Source organism: Symphalangus syndactylus, chromosome 18 (genome assembly GCF_028878055.3).
Source record: "Symphalangus syndactylus isolate Jambi chromosome 18, NHGRI_mSymSyn1-v2.1_pri, whole genome shotgun sequence".
Lineage (NCBI taxonomy): Eukaryota > Metazoa > Chordata > Mammalia > Primates > Hylobatidae > Symphalangus > Symphalangus syndactylus.
The window spans coordinates 16,635,930-16,653,440 of NC_072440.2; the positions used below are offsets into that span (position 1 = coordinate 16,635,930).

The window sequence follows — 17,511 nt, forward strand, 5'->3', positions numbered from 1 at the left end:
TGTGGATGGATGAGAAGTTAGACTGTCAATGGCCCTGATACCCAGGGTGTTCGTGGGAAACCTTCCCTTCGAGCTCATGACGACCCTACCCGGTTGCCCCAGGAGCGAGCCCCAGGTTGTCTTCTGAAAATAACCAGCAGCTGTCTGGTTTCAGGATGGCTTTCTGTGGTTGATGCACCTCAGGTGGTGACAGCCCCAACTCCAATTTTAAGTTGCATTCAACATAAAAGGTCAATTTGTCACTCTCTGTTTTTCCTGGTTAGGTTTTTATGATGCTCAGTTTAGACAGTGGCATAAAATTCAGATGCATCAATTCATGTGAACCAGGAGAGATAATAACACATTACTCGGTACCCTTAACCCCACTTCCGTTTTCTGTTTTAGGAGGAAGCAACAATAAAACAATCTGATACCAGGTATTTATTTACTTTTCTAAGGAAAACGGCTTAGTATTGCTCAGGGTTGGGAAGGAATCACCCATTCTTCCACACTGTGGGGCGTGGCCCGGTGGATCACTTGTCTACACACGATTTTGGAGCCCCACACCAGGCCTGGCTGGCTGCGTGCCCGACATGAGAACAGACACGAGTCAGCCCACTCCTGAGGCAGCCCACTGTGCTGCCCCACAGGAGGTTGCTATCTGATGTGGGAGGCACATACGAAACAACAGTTGCCATCTGGTGTGGGAGGGAAGCGTGTAGGCTGTCCACAGGCTGCACTCTTTCCTCTTTTTATTCTCTGGCCCCCATTTTCCTCATCTGTAAAATGGGGAGAATTCCTGCTGTATTAGTCTGTTCTCATGCTGCTGCTAATGAAGACATACCCAAAACTGGGTAATTAATAAAAGGAAGAGGTTTAATTGACTCACAGTCACAATCATGGCGGAAGGTGAAGGAAGAGCAAAGGCACATTATACATGGTGGCAGGCAAGAGAGCTTGTGCAGGGGAACTCGCATTTATAAAACCATCAGATCTCACAGGATTTATTCACTACCACGAGAAAAGTACAGGGGAACCACTCCCATGATTCGTTTATCTCCACCTTGCCCTGCCCTTGACTCATGGGCATTGTTACAACTCAAGGTGAGATTGGGATACAGACAAACCACACCATCTGCCTTTGGGCATCACATTAGACGATAATATACACAGTGGAGAAGAATATTCATAAACTACCCCACCCAGTGCCTGACACATGCTAGAGCTTAATAAGTGGTAGCTTTTGCCAGGCGCAGTGGCTCACACCTGTAATCCCAGCACTTTGGGAGGCCGAGGCAGGCGGATCATGAGGCCAAGAGATAGAGACCATCTTGGCTGACACAGTGAAACCTCGTCTCTATTAAAAATACAAAAAATTAGCCGGGCATGGTGGCAGGCGCCTGTAGTCCCAGCTACTTGGGAGGCTGAGGCAGGAGAATCGCTTGAACCTGGGAGGCGGAGTTTGCAGTGAGCCGAAATCACGCCACTGCACTCCAGCCTGGGTGACAGAGCTAGATGCAGACTCAAAAAAAAAAAAGGCCAGGCGTGGTGGCTCACGCCTGTAATCCCAGCACGAGGTCAGGAGATCGAGACCATCCTGGCTAACACAGTGAAATCTTGTCTCTACTAAAAATACAAAAAATTAGCCGGGCAAGGTGGTGGGCGCCTGTAGTCCCAGCTACTTGGGAGGCTGAGGCAAGAGGATGGTGTGAACCCTGGGGGCGGAGCCTGCAGTGAACCGAGATCGCGCCACTGCACTCCAGCCTGGGCAACAGCGAGACTCTGTCTCAAAAAAAAAAAAAAACGGTGGTAGCTTTTGTCCTTAATGATGATATAAATATGTCATTCCTTACTCTGTGCAGGCATGGTTGAGCTCCAGTGCCCAGCCGGGGTCCTGGCTAGAATTACTCCAACCTAACCACCTGATGATAAGAGATTGGAAGCTTGTGGTTGAAACCTAGAAAAAGCAGGTGGGGAGCCTGCAAAGAAAGAAAGAAAAAGATGTCAGCTGGGCACAGTAGCTCGAGCCACCTGTAATCCCAACACTTTGGCAGGCTGAGGTTAGGAGTTCAAGACCAGCCTGGACAACATGGTGAAACTTTACCTCTACTAAAAATACAAAATTAGCTGGGCATTGTGGCGGGTGCCTGTAATCCCAGCTACTCAGGAGGCTGAGGCAGAAGAATTGCTTGAACCAGGGAGGTGGAGGTTGCAGTGAGCCAAGATTGCGCCACTGCACTCTAGCCTGGGCAGCAGAGCTAGACTCCATCTCAAAAAAGAAAAAAAATATGTTTAGAGTTTTTTCAGAAGATAGGAACTCTGTTTCTGTCTTCCTTGGCATCCCTTTTGATGAGAATAAGGATTTAGTTTATTTTTTTTAATTTTTTTTATTTTTTTTTTTTGAGACGGAGTCTTGCTCTGTCTCCCAGGCAGGAGTGCAATGGCGCGATCTCGGCTCACTGCAAGCTCCGCCTCCCGGGTTCATGCCATTCTCCTGCCTCAGCCTCCCGAGTAGCTGGGACTACAGGCGCCCGCCAACACGTCCGGCTAATTTTTTGTATTTTTAGTAGAGATGGGGTTTCACTGTGTTAGCCAGGATGGTCTCGATCTCCTGACCTCGTGATCCTCCCGCCTCGGCCTCCCAAAGTGCTGGGATTACAGGCTTGAGCCACCGCGCCCGGCCTAGTTTATTTTAATGCCATGATATTGTTAGGTAAAATGGTTAGTAGAAAGTATGACACAAAGTTGCAATTTGGTAAGCATTAGTAAATAATGTCAAGGAAATTAACCAAACTGCTGTGAGAGTCTCAACTTGTTAAATCTCAGTTGCCTCAGTTGATCTGTCAAGACGCTTGTAGCTGACACATACCCTTTTTTCATTTTTTTCTTGGTTAATTAAATCAAGAATTTTGCTCAGGGAAGGTGGTCATATCCCCAACTCAGGAATAAATCCTAATTAGCCTAAGCCAGTTTGATACACTCATTCCCTTGCCAGTGGGTTTTTGTTGTTGTGGTGGTGGTGGTGGTGGTTGTTTTTGAGATGGAGTTTGCTCTTGTTGCCCAGGCTGCAGTGCAATGGTGTGATCCTGGCTCACTGCTGTCTCCGCCTCCTGGGTTCAAGCAGTTCTCATGCCTCAGCCTCCCGAGTAGCTGGGATTACAGGCATGCACCACCACACCCAGCTAATTTTGTATTTTTAGTAGAGACGGGGTTTCTGTTGGTCCAGCTGGCCTCAAACTCGTGACCTAAGGTGATCCGCCCATCTTGGCCTTCCAGAGTGCTGGGATTACAGGTGTAAGCCATGCCACTTGGCCAGCCTATGTTTGTTTTAGGAATTGGTGGGTGATACAATTTTGGCCAGTGAGAGAGCTATATATGTTTTTTGTTTGTTTGTCTGAGACGGAGTCTCACTCTGTCGCCCAGGCTGGACTGCAGTGGTGCAATCTTGGCTCACTGCAAGCTCTGCCTCCCAGGTTCATGCCATTCTCCTGCCTCAGCCTCCTGAGTAGCTGGGACTACAGGCGCCCGCCACCATGTCCAGCTAATTTTTTGTAGATTTTTAGTAGAGAAGAGTTTTCACCATGTTAGCCAGGATGATCTCGATCTCCTGACCTCGTGATCCGCCTGCCTCGGCCTCCCAGAGTGCTAGGATTACAGGCGTGAGCCGCTGCGCCCAGCCTATATATGTATTTTTAAAAAGGAGTATTGTTGGTCTTTGTTAGTATTATTATTATTACTGTTTTTGAGACGGAGTTTTGTTCTTGTCACCCAGGCTGGAGTGCAATGGCATGATCTCCGCTCATTGCAACCTCTGCCTCCTGGGTTCAAGCTATTCTCCTGCCTTAGCCTCCCAAGTAGCTGGGATTACAGGCGCCCACCACCATGCCCAGCTAATTTTTGTATTTTTATTAGAGACGGGGTTTTGCCATGTTGGCCAGGCTGGTCTCAAACTCCTGACCTCAGGTGATCCACCCACCTTGGCCTCTCAAAATGCTGGGATTACAGGCGTGAGCCACTGCGTGCAGCCTATTTTTTATTATTTTTGATATGGAGTCTCATCCTGTTGCCCAGGCTGGAGTGCAGTGGTACAATCTTGGCCCACTGCAAACTCCGCCTCCTGGGTTCAAGCAATTCTCCTGCCTCAGCCTCCCGAGTAGCTGGGATCACAGGCGCGTGCCACCATGCCCGGCTAATTTTTGTACTTTTAGTAGAGATGGTATTTCACCATGTTGGTCAGGCTGGTCTTGAACTCCTGACCTTAGGTGATCCACCCACCTCAGCCTTCCAAAGTGCTGGGATTACAGGCATGAGCCACTACGCCACACGCCCTGTCTGGCCTTTATTTTTTTTCCAAAAGATTTTCTCACATAAAAAGAAACTCTGAAAAGGAAACAGGCTTTTCCTCTCCTGGAAATGTAGCTGTCTTGACTGGGCTTGACTGAGGACAGAGCCAATTTTCTGAGGATGGGAAAATGGAAAATGGGAAGAACTCAAGCTATTGGTGATGATATCAAGCCCAGAAATTACCAGCTCTGGAGCCTTTGTAGATATTATTAATGTGATGTAATCAATTATCTGTGTTGTTTAAAAAAAAAAATGGAAGGGGTCCAGGTGCGGTGGCTCACACCTGTAATCTCAGCACTTTGGGAGGCAGAAGGGGATGGATCACTTGAGGTCAGGAGTTTGAGACTAGCCTGGTAAACATGTTGAAAACCTGTCTGTACTAAAAATACAAAACCTAGCCAGGCGTGGGGGCACGTACCTGTAATCCCAGCCACTTGGGAGGCTGAGGCAGGAGAATCGCTTGAACCCAGGAGGCGGAGGTTGCAGTGAGCCAAGATGGTGCCACTGCACTCCAGCCTGAGTGACAGAGCAAGACTCTGACTCAAAAAAAAAAAAAAAAAAAAATATAGGCCAGGTGTGGTGGCTCACGCCTATAATCCCAGCACTTTGGGAGGCCGAAGCGGGTGGATCATGAGGTCAGGAGTTCAAGACCAACCTGTCCAACATGGTGAAACCCCCATCTCTACTAAAAATACAAAAATTAGCTGGGTGTGGTGGCAGGTACCTGTAGTCCCAGCTACTTGGGAGGCTGAGGCAGAGAATGCTTGAACCCAGGAGGCAGAGGTTGCAGTGAGCTGAGATCGCGCCATTGCACTCCAGCCTGGGTGACTGAGCAAGACTCTGTCTCAAAAAACTAAAAAAAATAAATAAAATAAATGGAAGGGGTGTGTGGGGAGCTTTGGAGCAAAGCTCTTTCTGCTGCATGTACTTGTTTCAGACAAGTTAGGACTTCCCCATAAATTTGTGGGGAAACTGCTTAACCCGTAACACATCTCTGTGGGAGCGACTGTCAAAAGCAGAGTCAGGTTCAAGGGACTCACCTGGAGGGTTTACCCACTCCCTCCCTTATGCACTGAATATTTACTGTGGGCCTTGCCTGTGCCTGGGCTTGTGCTAGAGATGTTCAGGTCAGGCAGGATGGACGGTGGGCTTTGATGCACATGCCCACACCACAGCCTGGAAAGATCCTGTGTAGCCAGGCACAGTGGCTCATGCTTGTCATCCCAGCACTTTGAGAGGCCGAAGCAGATGGATCACCTGAGGTCAGGAGTTTGAGACCAGCCTGGCCAACAAGGTGAAACCCCGTCTCTACTAAAAATACAAAAATTAACCAGGCGTGGTGATGGGCGCCTGTAATCCCAGCTACTTGGGAGGCTGAGGCAGAAGAATTGCTTGAGCCCAGGAGGCAGAGATTGCAGTGAGCCAAGATCGCTCCAGCCTGGGCGACAGAGTGAGACTCTGTCTCACAAAAAAAAAAAAAAAAAAAAAAAAAAAGAATTGCATGAACCCAGGAGGCAGAGGTTGTAGTGAGCCAAGATGTGCCACTGCACTCCAGCGTAGGCAACAGAGCAAGACTTTGTCTAAAAAAAAAAAAAGAAAAAAAAAGTCATGCAAAAGTGGGAACAGGTGACTCAGAGTCCCACCCTCCTGTGTTTATAGAAGGAATATACTTAAAGGGCTGAAATGCAAGGTAGGCAGTTCTGAGTGCCGACAAGGATGGTAGGAGAGGAGACAGAGGGTCTGGGGAGGGCAGCTTAGCTCCATCCAGCTAAGGCTGAGAATGGCTGTCTGTGGAGGGAGTGGCCTTTGAACTGTACTTTGCATGACTGGTAGGAGTTGGAGAAGAGGCAGTGCAGAGGGGCCATTCCAGGTGGGGCACAGGGTGCACACAGGCTTGCAGGCGGGAGGAAAGGGTCGGGCAGGTGTGGGAAGGGGCTGAGCTCAGCTGGAGCAAGGGGTGTGTGCCATGAAGGGTGGTGTGGCAGCTTGAGAAGGCCAGCTAGAGCCAGCAAGTAATACAGTTCAGAAATTCTTACTGTAATGGAAAGACTCTTAAGAGCATCTTTTGGTGTACATTTGTTAAAAAAGATGCCAGCCACTGAATATGCTGGCTAGTTACGGTTTTGTTATAGTATTCTTAAAATGGTTAAAGAGGCCAGGCGCGATGGCTCACGCCTATAAATCCAGCACTTTGGGAGGCTGAGGTGGGCAGATCGCTAGAGCCTGGGAGTTTGAGACCAGCCTGGCCAACGTGGGGAAACCCTGTCTCTACAAAAAATACAAAAATTAGCCGGGTGTGGTGGCACTCGCTTGTAGTCGCAGCTGCTCAGGAGGCTCAGGCAGGAGAATCACTTGAACCCGGGAGGCGGAGATTGCAGGGAGCCGAGATCATACCACTGCACTTCAGCCTGGGTGAGCAGAGTGAGAACTTGTCTCAAAAAAACAAAAACAAACAAAAAATGGTTAAAGAGTGTCTTCTTAATGTGTGTGATGTACATTTCATCTGTGTGTTAACTTTTAGGGAAGAAGGAGGGGCCGGCATCAGTGACGTCAGCGAGACCGAGGTGAGCGTGGGCGTTGCCAGTGGTGCTCCATCAGTGCCTATGGTAGGTACAGCCTGAGATGGCCCCTTAGGGACCATTTGTCCACACAGTGGGAGAGAGAGCACAGGGGCCTGGGAGGGACACCTGATGGTCTGGCTAAAGCACCTGCCCCACTTGCTTAGTGAAATGTGGATGAGGATGTTTGGCCCGTCTGCCTCGCTGGGTTTGGGGTCTCACACCTGGAAGCGTTGAGGCCTGGGGAAGCACTGTGTGAGAATCACACACAGCCTTCCTGGTCTCCAGTCACTACTCTTCTGTCACCTCCAGGTAGATGTCAGTGGCTGGTGTGAGGTCACCCACTAAGATGCTTGCTTTAAGTACAATGTGTGAACCATGCAGCCTGGATGGCGGTGGTTGGGGGGGTCCCCAGGCTGCAAGCAGGATTCATCAGGAAATCACAGCTGTGGAGGCTGAAATCCCATAGTGAAAATGAAAAGTCCCCTGAGCCATTGGCGTGGCCCCCGTGTCTGCGGGTGTGAAGGGTGTGGGATGGGCTCACACTCTGGGGTGCGGCTCCCGTGGCCCCCGTGTCTGCGGGTGTGAAGGGTATGGGATGGGCTCACACTCTGGGGTGCGGCTCCCGTGGCCCCCGTGTCTGTGGGTGTGAAGGGTGTGGGATGGGCTCACACTCTGGGGTGCGGCTCCCGTGGCCCCCGTGTCTGCGGGTGTGAAGGGTGTGGGATGGGCTCACACTCTGGGGTGCGGCTCCCGTGGCCCCCATGTCTGCGGGTGTGAAGGGTGTGGGATGGGCTCACACTCTGGGGTGCGGCTCCCGTGGCCCCCGTGTCTGCGGGTGTGAAGGGTGTGGGATGGGCTCACACTCTGGGGTGCGGCTCCCGTGGCCCCCATGTCTGCGGGTGTGAGGGGTGTGGGATCGGCTCACGCTCTGGGGTGCGGCTCCCATGACCCCTGTGTCTGTGAGTGTGAGGGATGTGGGATCGGCTCGCGTTCTGGGGTGTAGCTCCTGTGGCCACCGTGTCTGCGGGTGTGGGGGTGTGGGATGGGCTTGCGCTCTGGGGTGCGGCTCCTGTGGCCCCTGTGTCTGCAGGTATGAGGGGTGTGGGATGGGCTCATGCTCTGGGGTGCAGGTCCCATGGTCCCCATGTCTGTGGGTGTGAGGGGTGTGGGATGGGCTCATGCTCTGGGGTGCAGGTCCCATGGTCCCCATGTCTGTAGGTGTGAGGGGTGGAGGATGGGCTCATGCTCTGGGGTGCGGCTCCTGTGCTTTTACTGTCATCTTGGCGTGACTGCTGAGGTTCCACATGCACCATGTCGGATCACCTAACAGCAGTCCTTTATACAGCACCTTGTAGCTTGCAGAGAGCGGTTCTGTTTATTGCTCATTGACCCTGTGACCTGGGTGTTGTCATCATCCTGCCAAAGGCCAGGTTCACGAGGGAAGTGATGGGCTGTATGGAAAGAGGCGGCACTTTAGAGTAGTATCACACTGGCTTTGAATCAGGGCACCAGGACTCCCTTGAGTCTGGTTCTTTTTATTCTCTTCTCTTCTCTTCTCTTTTTTTTTCTTTTCCTTCCTTTTCTTTTTTCTTTTCCTTTCTGACAGAGTCTTGCTGTGTCGCCCAGGCTAGAGTGCAATGGTGCGATCTTGGCTCACTATGACCTCCGCCTCTCGGGTTCAAGCGATTCTCCTGCCTCAGCCTCCTGAGTAGCTGGGATTACAGGCACATGCCACCACGCCCAGCTAGTTTTTGTATTTTTAGTAGAGACGGGGTTTCGCCATGTTGGCCAGGCTGGTCTTGAACTCCTGACTTCAGGTGATCTGCCCGCCTCAGCCTCCCAAAGTGCTAGGATTGTAGACATGAGTCACTGCACCCAGCTGAGTATGGTTCTGACACAGGCTCTTAATTATTGCGCCTCAGCTTCTTCATTGGTGAAGTGGGGATAATGATGATGATAGTGAATGTCTCTTGAGTGCTTTATTTTTTTTTTTTTTTTTTTTTAAGACAGGGTCTCACTCTGTCCCCCAGGTTGGAGTGCAGTGGCGTCATCCTGGCTCACAGCAGCTTGACCTCCCAGATTCAAGTGATCCTTCTGCCTCAGCCTCCCAAGTAGCTGGGACTATTGGTGCATGCCACCACATGCAACTAATTTTTGTATTTTTTTGTAGAGATGGGGTTTTGCCATGTTGCCCAGGCTGGTCTCAAACTCTTGGGCTCAAGCGATCCGCCTGCCTCAGCCTCTCAAAGTGCTGGGATTACAGGCGTCAGCCACCATGCCTGGCCAGAAGATCGTCTTAATTACATGTGAATCGTACAGGCCAGGTGCCTGTGGTGTGGGGGTCGCCAGGGTGGGGAGGCAGCCTCCTGTACCCTTCCTGGTCGGAGCTGGGTTGGGACCTTGAATCTTGGGCTGCCTGAGCAGTTTGCAAACCAGACTTTTCAGAGCAAACCGAGGTCCAGAGTCCTCTTGTAACTATGATAGCTCTGAGTCCCACAGTGGCACTGACAGGCCTGGAACTGCAGCCAGTTTCTCCGTCTGAACTGAGCATCCCTCACGTGCCAGGCACGGAGCTGGGCCCTGGGCACATAGCAGTGAAGAAGAAAGCAAGCCAGCTCCCTGGCCCCCAGCAGGGACTGCAGGTGCTCGATACAGAGCTCCAGGGGTGCCAAGGGGTCCAGCACCTGGTTTGGAGGGTCAGGGAGGCTTTGTGGAGCAAGCGACATTGGTTTATGCTGGCAGATGAGCGGGAGGCGGCTTTGCCAGGCAGAGAGCGAGGGCAGCATGCCGCAGGCGGAGGGGCCCAGTGTGTGCAAGGCCTGCGGCAGGAGAGAGAATGGGCGGAGAAGGCCAGCATGGCAGAACAGAGGGTAAAGGAGAAGGTGGTGTGAGGTGGACCTGGAGAAGCAGGTGAGGGCCAGGGGTCTGTGTGTTTAAGTACCCTGGGGAGTCATGGAGGTTATTAAATGGGAGTGATGTGGTCAGATAAACAATTTTTTTTTTTTTGAAGTGGAGTCTCACTCTGTCGCCCAGGCTGGAGTGCAGTGGCGCGATCTCAGCCTATTGCAAGCTCCACCTCCCGGGTTCACGCCATTCTCCTGCCTCAGCCTCCCGAGTAGCTGGGACTACCCGCCACTGCACCCGGCTAATTTTTTGTATTTTTAATAGAGATGGGGTTTCCCTGTGTTAGCCACGACGGTCTCGATCTCCTGACCTCGTGATCCACCTGCCTCAGCCTCCCAAAGTGCTGGGATTACAGGCGTGAGCCACTGTGCCTGGCCCAGATAAACACTTTTTAAAAAAATTATTTTATTTTTATTTTATTCATTATTATTATTATTTTGAGTTGCAGTCTCGCTCTATCGCCCAAGCTGGAGTGCAGTGGCGCAATCTCTGCCCACTGCAACCTCCACCTCCCAGGTTCAAGTGATTCTCCTGCCTCAGCCTCCCGAGTAGCTGGGACTATAGGCACCCGCCACCATGCCCGGCTAATTTTTTGTATTTCTAGTAGAGATAGGGTTTCACCGTGTTAGCCAGGATGGTCTCGATCTCCTGACCTCGTGATCTGCCCGCCTCAGCATCCCAAAGTGTTGGGATTACGGGCGTGAGCCACCGCACCCGGCCTATTTTTATTTTTTGAGATGGAGTCTCTCTCTGTCACCCAGACTGGAGGGCAGTAGCCTGATCTCAGCTCACTGCAACCTCTGCCTCCCGGGTTCAAGCGATTCTCCTGCCTCAACCTCTTGAGTAGTTGGGATTATGGGTGTGTACCACACAACAGGCTAATTTTTGTATTTTTAGTAGAGATGGGGTTTCACCACGTTGGCCACGCTGGTCTTGAACTCCCGACCTCAGGCCATCCGCCTGCCTCAGCCTCCCAAAGTGCTAGGATTACAGGCGTAAGCCACCACGTCCAGTCCATATAAACACTTTTGGTCAGTCCACAGTTACAGAGGGTAGGACTTGAAGTAGGGAGACAGGCAGTGCTTGGAGGGATGTGGGACAGGCATGCCGATCACCACTCACCCATCGGAAATCGGCCCGAGGGTCCCCTTCTCAGGGTGGCCCTCCCCAGCTGCCCTGTCTCTGGCTTTCAGAGCCCCATATGCCCCTCCTTTGTGGCTCCTGGCACACTTGCAATTGAACACTCCCGGGTGGTGACTTGGTAGCTGCCTGTATCTCCCACCAGACCAGGGTTTCTCAGCCTTGGTACAGTTGACGTTTGGGGCTGGATAATTGGTTGTGAGGGGTCATGTGTGCAGTCGGATGTTGAGCGGCATCCCTGGCCTGCACATGCCCGATGCCAGAGGCATCCCCCGGTCGTGACAACCAGACTCTCTAGACGTCGCCAGGTGTCCCCTGGGAGATGGAATCGTCCCTGGTTGAGAACCATTGCCGGGGTAAGATCGAGTTTGGGGTAGTCATGCTGTTTAGAGGATTCCTTGGGTTTAAAGGGAAGTGAGCTGTTGAAGTTTCGTAGCTCTAATATTTTGATCTCTTCCAGGATTATGGCAGGAAAAGTAAAATGGGTCACTGATATCGAGAAGTCAGTGCTGATCAATAACTTTGAAAAGAGAGGATGGGTCCAAGTGACAGAAAACGAGGACTGGAATTTTTACTGGTAAGCGTACACAGCAGGGCTGGGTTGTTTCTCTGAGGCTTACGTATCGGTTTTACTGATTCTAGTGCCTTGCAGAGAGTGGCCTCAGAGCCAGTGTCTCCTGTCATTGTGCCGTCTCCCGGCACACATTTTTCCTTAAGGTTCTTTGTGAGAGTGTGTGTTGTGGTGTGTTCCCACGTCACCGTGTTCAGCCTGGAGTATGAAGTCTGTGATGTTTCAGCGCAGCAACCCTGTGGGGAGTTTGGGTGAGAAACAAGAGCCTCAGCCCTCCCCTTCCAGTGAGCATGCGTTATAGCTGGGCCAGAGGACAGGACAGAGTCTTGCTCTGTCACCCAGGCTGGAGTGCAATGGTGCGATCTCAGCTCACTGCAATCTCCGCCTCCTGGGTTCAAGCGATTCTCCTGCCTCAGGCTCCCAAGTACCTGGGATTACAGGCGCCACCACACCTGGCTAATTTTTTTGTATTTTTAGTAGAGGCGGGGTTTCACCATGTTGGCCAGGCTGGTCTTGAACTCCTGACTTTGTGATTCACCCGCCTCGGCCTCCCAAAGTGCTGGGATTACAGACGTAAGCCACGGCGCCTGGCCGCATTTTTTTCTTTATAGAGGCAGCGTCTTGCTATGTTGCCCAGGCTGGTCTTGAACTCCTGGTCTCAAGGGATCTTCCCATCTCGGCCTCCCAAGTGCTGGGATTACAGGCATGAGCCACCATGTCCGGCCATAAATAAGAAGCAGTTTGGAGTTATTCTTTTTTTTTTTTTTTGGTAATAAAGCTGGTATTTATTTATTTATTTATTCATTCATTCATTCATTCATTCATTCATTTATTTATTTATTTCAGAGACAGAGTCTCCCCATGTTGCCCAGGCTGGTCTCAAACTCCTGGACTCAAGTGATCTTCCCGCTTCAGCCTCCCAAAGTGTTGGGATTACAGGCTTGAGCCACTGTACCCAGCCTTCGGAGCTATTCTCAACAACAGCAAAAAATGGAATGAGATAAAGAAGGGAAAAGCTAAACAGTGTAATAGCCTTGGCTCCTTTATATATATATATGTATATATACACACATATAGTTTTTTTTTTTTTTTTTTTTTTGAGACGGAGTTTCACTCCTGTCACCCAGACTGGAGTGCAATGGGGTAATCTCGGCTCATTGCAACCTCCACCTCCCAGGTTCAAGCGATTCTCCTGCCTCAGCCTCCCTTGTAGCTGGGATTACAGGCATGTGCCACCACGCCTGGCTTATTTTGTATTTTTAGTAGAGACGGGGGTTTCTATCTGTGTGCCCGGCCAAGCTAATTGATATTTTGAGAGCTCTTGTTCTGGCCATGCACGGTGGCTCGTGCCTGTAATCCCAGCACTGTGGGAGGCCAAGGCCGGTGGATCACTTGAGGCCGGGAGTTCGAGACCAGCATGGCCAACATGACAAAACCTCGTCTCTACTAAAAATAAAAAAAACTAGCTGGGTGTGGTGGTGCCTGCCTGTAATCCCAGCTACTCGGGAGGCTGAGGCAGGAGAATCGCTTGAACCCGGGAGGCAGAGGTTGCAGTGAGCTGAGATGGCGCCACTTCACTCCAGCCTGGGTGACAATGAGACTCTGTCTCAAAAAAAAGTAAAAAAATAAAAATGAAGAGCTTCTGTTCTAAGCACTAAATGTACTATCAGGTTTACAGAAAAATTGGTTAGGGTAAAATACTGGAAACAACTCAGTGTTAAACAGTGTGGGGGGTGGGGTAAGTACTTTGAGTGGATTATGGTGCAGCCGTTAAAATAATTATGATGGGCTGGGCACAGTGGCTCATGCCTGTAATTCCAGCACTTTGGGAGGAGTTTGAGACCAGCCTGGGCAATATACTGAGACCCTGTCTCAAAACAATTAGCTGGGTGGTGGGGTGTCTGGGTGCAGTGACTCATGCCTATAATCGCAGCCTTTTGGGAGGTAGAGGCGGACAGATCTCTTGAGCCCAGGAGTTTGACACCAGCCTGTGCAAATGGTGAAATCTCATCTCTACAAACAAATATGAAAATTATCCAGGCATAGTGGTTCGTGCCTGTAGCCCCAGCTACTTGAGAGGCTGAGATGGGAGGCTTGCTTGAGCCCAGGAGGTCAAGACTACAGTGAGCCTTGATTGTGCTACTGCACTCCAGCCTGGGCAACAGAGCGAGACCCTGTCTCTAAAAGAAAGAAAGAAAGAGAGAAAATAAAGATGGCTACAAACTTCTTGCCACTACTTCACTCTAAAGTTGAGGTCTTTGTCCTTTCCTCGTGAAAGACTCTTTGACCACGTTGACCAGTGGAATACAGTAAAAATCATACATGCCTGGGCCTAGGCCGGTTCCTCTATTGGAAACATGCGGGTGCCCTGAGCTGTCCTGTGAGAAGGTGCCATCCTGAAGCCCTCGTGCCACAGCGGCCACAGGTAGGTGTTGTACATGGCAGTGCAGCTGTGCCCGCCTTCCAGCCTCCAGCTAGGCCTGTCAAGGTGTTAGACATGAAGAAAGCCTTCTGGGACCCCCAGCTCATCCCATCGGCTGGCTCTAAGCTTCTGAATGACCTCAGTGAGTGCCACAAGGAGGAGTAGAATTGCTCAGCTGAGCCCTGCCCCAATTCTCAGGCTTCCAAAGTGCTGGATTATAGGCCGGCACGTTAGCTCATGCCTCTAATCCTAGCACTGTGGGAAGCCAAGTCAGGCAGATCACCTGAGGTCAGGAGTTTGAGACCAGCCTGGCCAACATGGCAAAACCCCGTCTCTACCAAAAATATAAAAATTAGCGGGGTGTGGTGGTTCATGCCTGTAATCCCAGCTACTCGGGAGGCTGAGGCAGGAGAATGGCTCGAATCTGCGAGGCAGAGGTTGCGGTGAGCCAAGTTCGTGCCACTGCACTCCAGCCTGGGCAATAGAGTAAAACTCTTATCTCCAAATAAACAAAACAAAACAAACGTGCTAGATTACAGACGTGAGCCACTGCGCCCGACCAGCTCTTTATTTTGAAAAGCTGATAAAGGGAAAGAATCAAGCACTGATTCTGTGTTTTATGTATGAACTGTTCTTGAGGCATCTAGATCATTGATGAAGGGAAGCTTGTCCCTATAGAAGTATTCCTGCCGTTGCCAAGCACGGTGGCTCACACCTGTAACTGCAGCACTTTGGGAGGCTGAGGCGGGAGAATCAGTTGAATCCAGGAGTTTGAGACCAGCCTGGGCAACATGGCAAAACCCTGTCTCTACAAAAAAAATTATAAAAGTTTAGCTGGACACAGTGGCCCCTTCCTGTGGTCCCAGCTACTTGGGAGGCTGAGGTAGGAGGATCGCTTGAGCCTGGGAGGCAGAGGTTGCAGTGCGCCAAGATCAAGTCATGACACCCCGGCCTGGGCAACAGAGCGAGACCCTGTCTCAAAAATAAATAAATACATACATACATAAATATTGCTTTTTTAGTTCTGATAATTATATAAAATAGGATATCACATGATAGAACATGGAGTCTTGAACCGTTAGAGAATCTTACAGAAATGCTTTGGATGATATAATATGATGTCTGGGAATTGGTTCAGAACATGCCAGTGCTGAGGTGGGTGGAGGTTCAGACTAAATGAGACTGGCCACGTGTCGTTAACTGGTGAAGTGGGGCAATGGGGGTCACTTAATACTTTCTCCTTCTGAGTGTGATGGAGGTTTTCCATAATAAGTCAAAAAAGATTCCCTTTATTCTAGCCATCCTGGAATCCACAGCAACCCTTCAGGGGCTCCAGGCACCCTCTCTAGGGTGGTGCTGTGGGGTGGGGGTAGGCTGGGGGCACGGGGACCACAGTGCAAGAGGCTGGGGCCACTTGCCATGTTTTGTGACTCTGGCTCTGAGTGGGGGCCAGCCCTTCCTCCGTACCCCTTTCCTGCTTCTCGGGGGGTTGGTGAGGACAGGCGTGTGGTGGGGAGACCGTGGCTTTCTCAGAGGCTCGGAAGGAATCTATTTCTCTTTCAACTCTGTTGTCCCCAACTTGCCCCTTCAGCAGACTCTCCAAGAACATCAAGTACTGACTCAGGGCTCTTAAATAACCCGTGTGATTTTGTTTTTAAAGGGTCCTTGACCTTCCTGAATTTTGGTACAGATCCTGTTTAAATGAGTTTCCCGACTTCAGAGTCTGAAAAGAGTATATCTTTTATTTGTTGACAGTGTTATCATTAATCTGTGTTATCACTAATCAATAAACATCTATTGAGTGCCTGCTCCGGGCCAGAGAGGGAAACAGCTCAGAATCAGCACAGCTCCTGGCCCTCACACCGCTTGGGTCCCGGCCTGTCCCTGGGCACCCGTTCTCTGCTGCTGTGGGCTGGGCAGCCCCTGGCTCAGGTGCTGGGGGATGTGGGAGTAGTGGGGAAGGGTGCTGAGGGTTCACGGTGTTTGCGGGGACGGGAACAAGGACTTCTGCCACATAGACATCACTGCCAAGTGTCCCTCCTGCTCATCTCATTCAGGATGAGTGTGCAAACCATCCGAAATGTGTTCAGCGTTGAAGCTGGATATCGGCTCTCAGACGACCAAATAGTCAACCATTTTCCAAACCACTATGAACTGACCCGGAAGGACCTGATGGTGAAGAACATCAAAAGATACAGGAAGGAGCTGGAGAAAGAAGGGAGTCCTCTGGCAGAAAAAGATGAAAATGGAAAATACCTCTATCTGGGTTTGTGCCTTTTCCACCAGCTCATGTTTTCAGTAAACAGCTGAATTTTTTCTTTGGGGCGCGAGGCGCTGAGGTGGTGACTGTTGGCTTTGATGCATGAGCATGTCCACGCGAGTTGTGGCACGTGTTTCATTTCAGGTGTCTCCAGAATGAGGGAGAAGGAGGGGCCTGAGTTTGGCATCCTAGTTTCTGTGAGTACCTTGGGAATTGCCTGGCATGGAGTTTTTTTTTTTTTTGAGACGGAATCTCACTCTGTCATCCAGGGTGGAGTGCAGTGGTGTGATCTCAGCTCACTGCAACCTCCGCCTCCCGGGTTCAAGCAATTCTCCTGCCTCAGCCTCCCAAGTAGCTGGGATTACAGGTGCCCGCTACCATGCCCGGCTAATTTTTTTTTTTTTTTTTTTGTATTTTTAGTAGAGACGGGATTTCACCATATTGGCCAGGCTGGTCTCGAACTCCTGACCTTGTGATCCACCCACTTCTGCCTCCCAAAGTTCTGGGGTTATAGACGTGAGCCACCGCGCCCAGCCAGCATGGACTTTGTGTAAGCCAGAGGATGCCCTCAGCGCTTGGCCTGGGGAAATACTTCTTGGGCCACAGGCTGCCACGAGGGCTCATGACTGTGTCTGGCTATACCCAGGGAAGACAGTGTGTCCCTGTCCAGTCCGGGATAAAAGCTATACTGAATAGTTTCAGATTCCTTCACAAACCTGGGCAGAATTCTCTGTCTGATATCCCTGGGCCTCAGTTTCCTCATCTGCTAAATGGGAATTATTACAGGGTTTACAGTAGCTCCCAGGTGGCTGTGGGGATTGAAAAATACAGGTTTGTAGGGTGCTTAGGTAGGCTCTGTAAATGTAACTTGTCAGTGTTGCCCAGGGATTGTGCAGCAGAGGCCCTTGTTCTGTTAGCTGCTGGGTTGCGGTGGGGGGCACTAAGCCCACAGGCCCTGGAAAGGCAGGGGCAAGATCTTTCTGTTCATGGCCACTGTTGGGCTGGCCGCTTACCAGTGCTGGGTGTCTTTGCCTTGCAGACTTTGTTCCGGTCACCTATATGCTGCCCGCTGACTACAACCTGTTTGTAGAGGAGTTCCGGAAGAGCCCGTCCAGCACGTGGATCATGAAGCCTTGTGGCAAGGCCCAGGGAAAGGGCATCTTCCTTATCAACAAGCTCTCACAGATCAAAAAGTGGTCCCGGGACAGCAAGACGTCTTCGTAAGTGTGGGCAGCCACCCACTTTGTGTGCCAGGTCCCAGTTCACCGTTTTATGCTGTTCTGCAGTCTTTGTGGTTGTTTGTTTGTTTGTTTGTTTTGACAGAGTCTTC

At 50.8% G+C, this 17,511-nt stretch overlaps 1 protein-coding gene across 12 annotated transcripts in view; it reads left to right on the top strand.

The window, feature by feature from the left end:
* The window catches only part of TTLL1 (TTL family tubulin polyglutamylase complex subunit L1), a 48,306-nt gene that overhangs the window by 2,918 nt on the left and 27,877 nt on the right, over window positions 1–17,511 (top strand). For 4 of the 12 annotated variants that reach the window (XM_055252559.2, XM_063622987.1, XM_063622981.1 and 1 more), the window contains 4 exons: window positions 6,845–6,929; window positions 11,389–11,505; window positions 15,979–16,187; window positions 17,221–17,401. In XM_055252559.2, the coding sequence (XP_055108534.1) occupies window positions 11,393–11,505; window positions 15,979–16,187; window positions 17,221–17,401 (503 nt within the window). In that variant the 5' untranslated portion in view covers window positions 6,845–6,929; window positions 11,389–11,392. Of the gene's footprint in view, window positions 1–384; window positions 417–1,841; window positions 1,950–5,791; window positions 6,736–6,844; window positions 6,930–11,388; window positions 11,506–13,777; window positions 13,925–15,978; window positions 16,188–17,220; window positions 17,402–17,511 lie in introns of those variants that run through there. The other 8 variants (XM_055252561.2, XM_063622986.1, XM_063622984.1 and 5 more) reach the window with 5 other exon arrangements.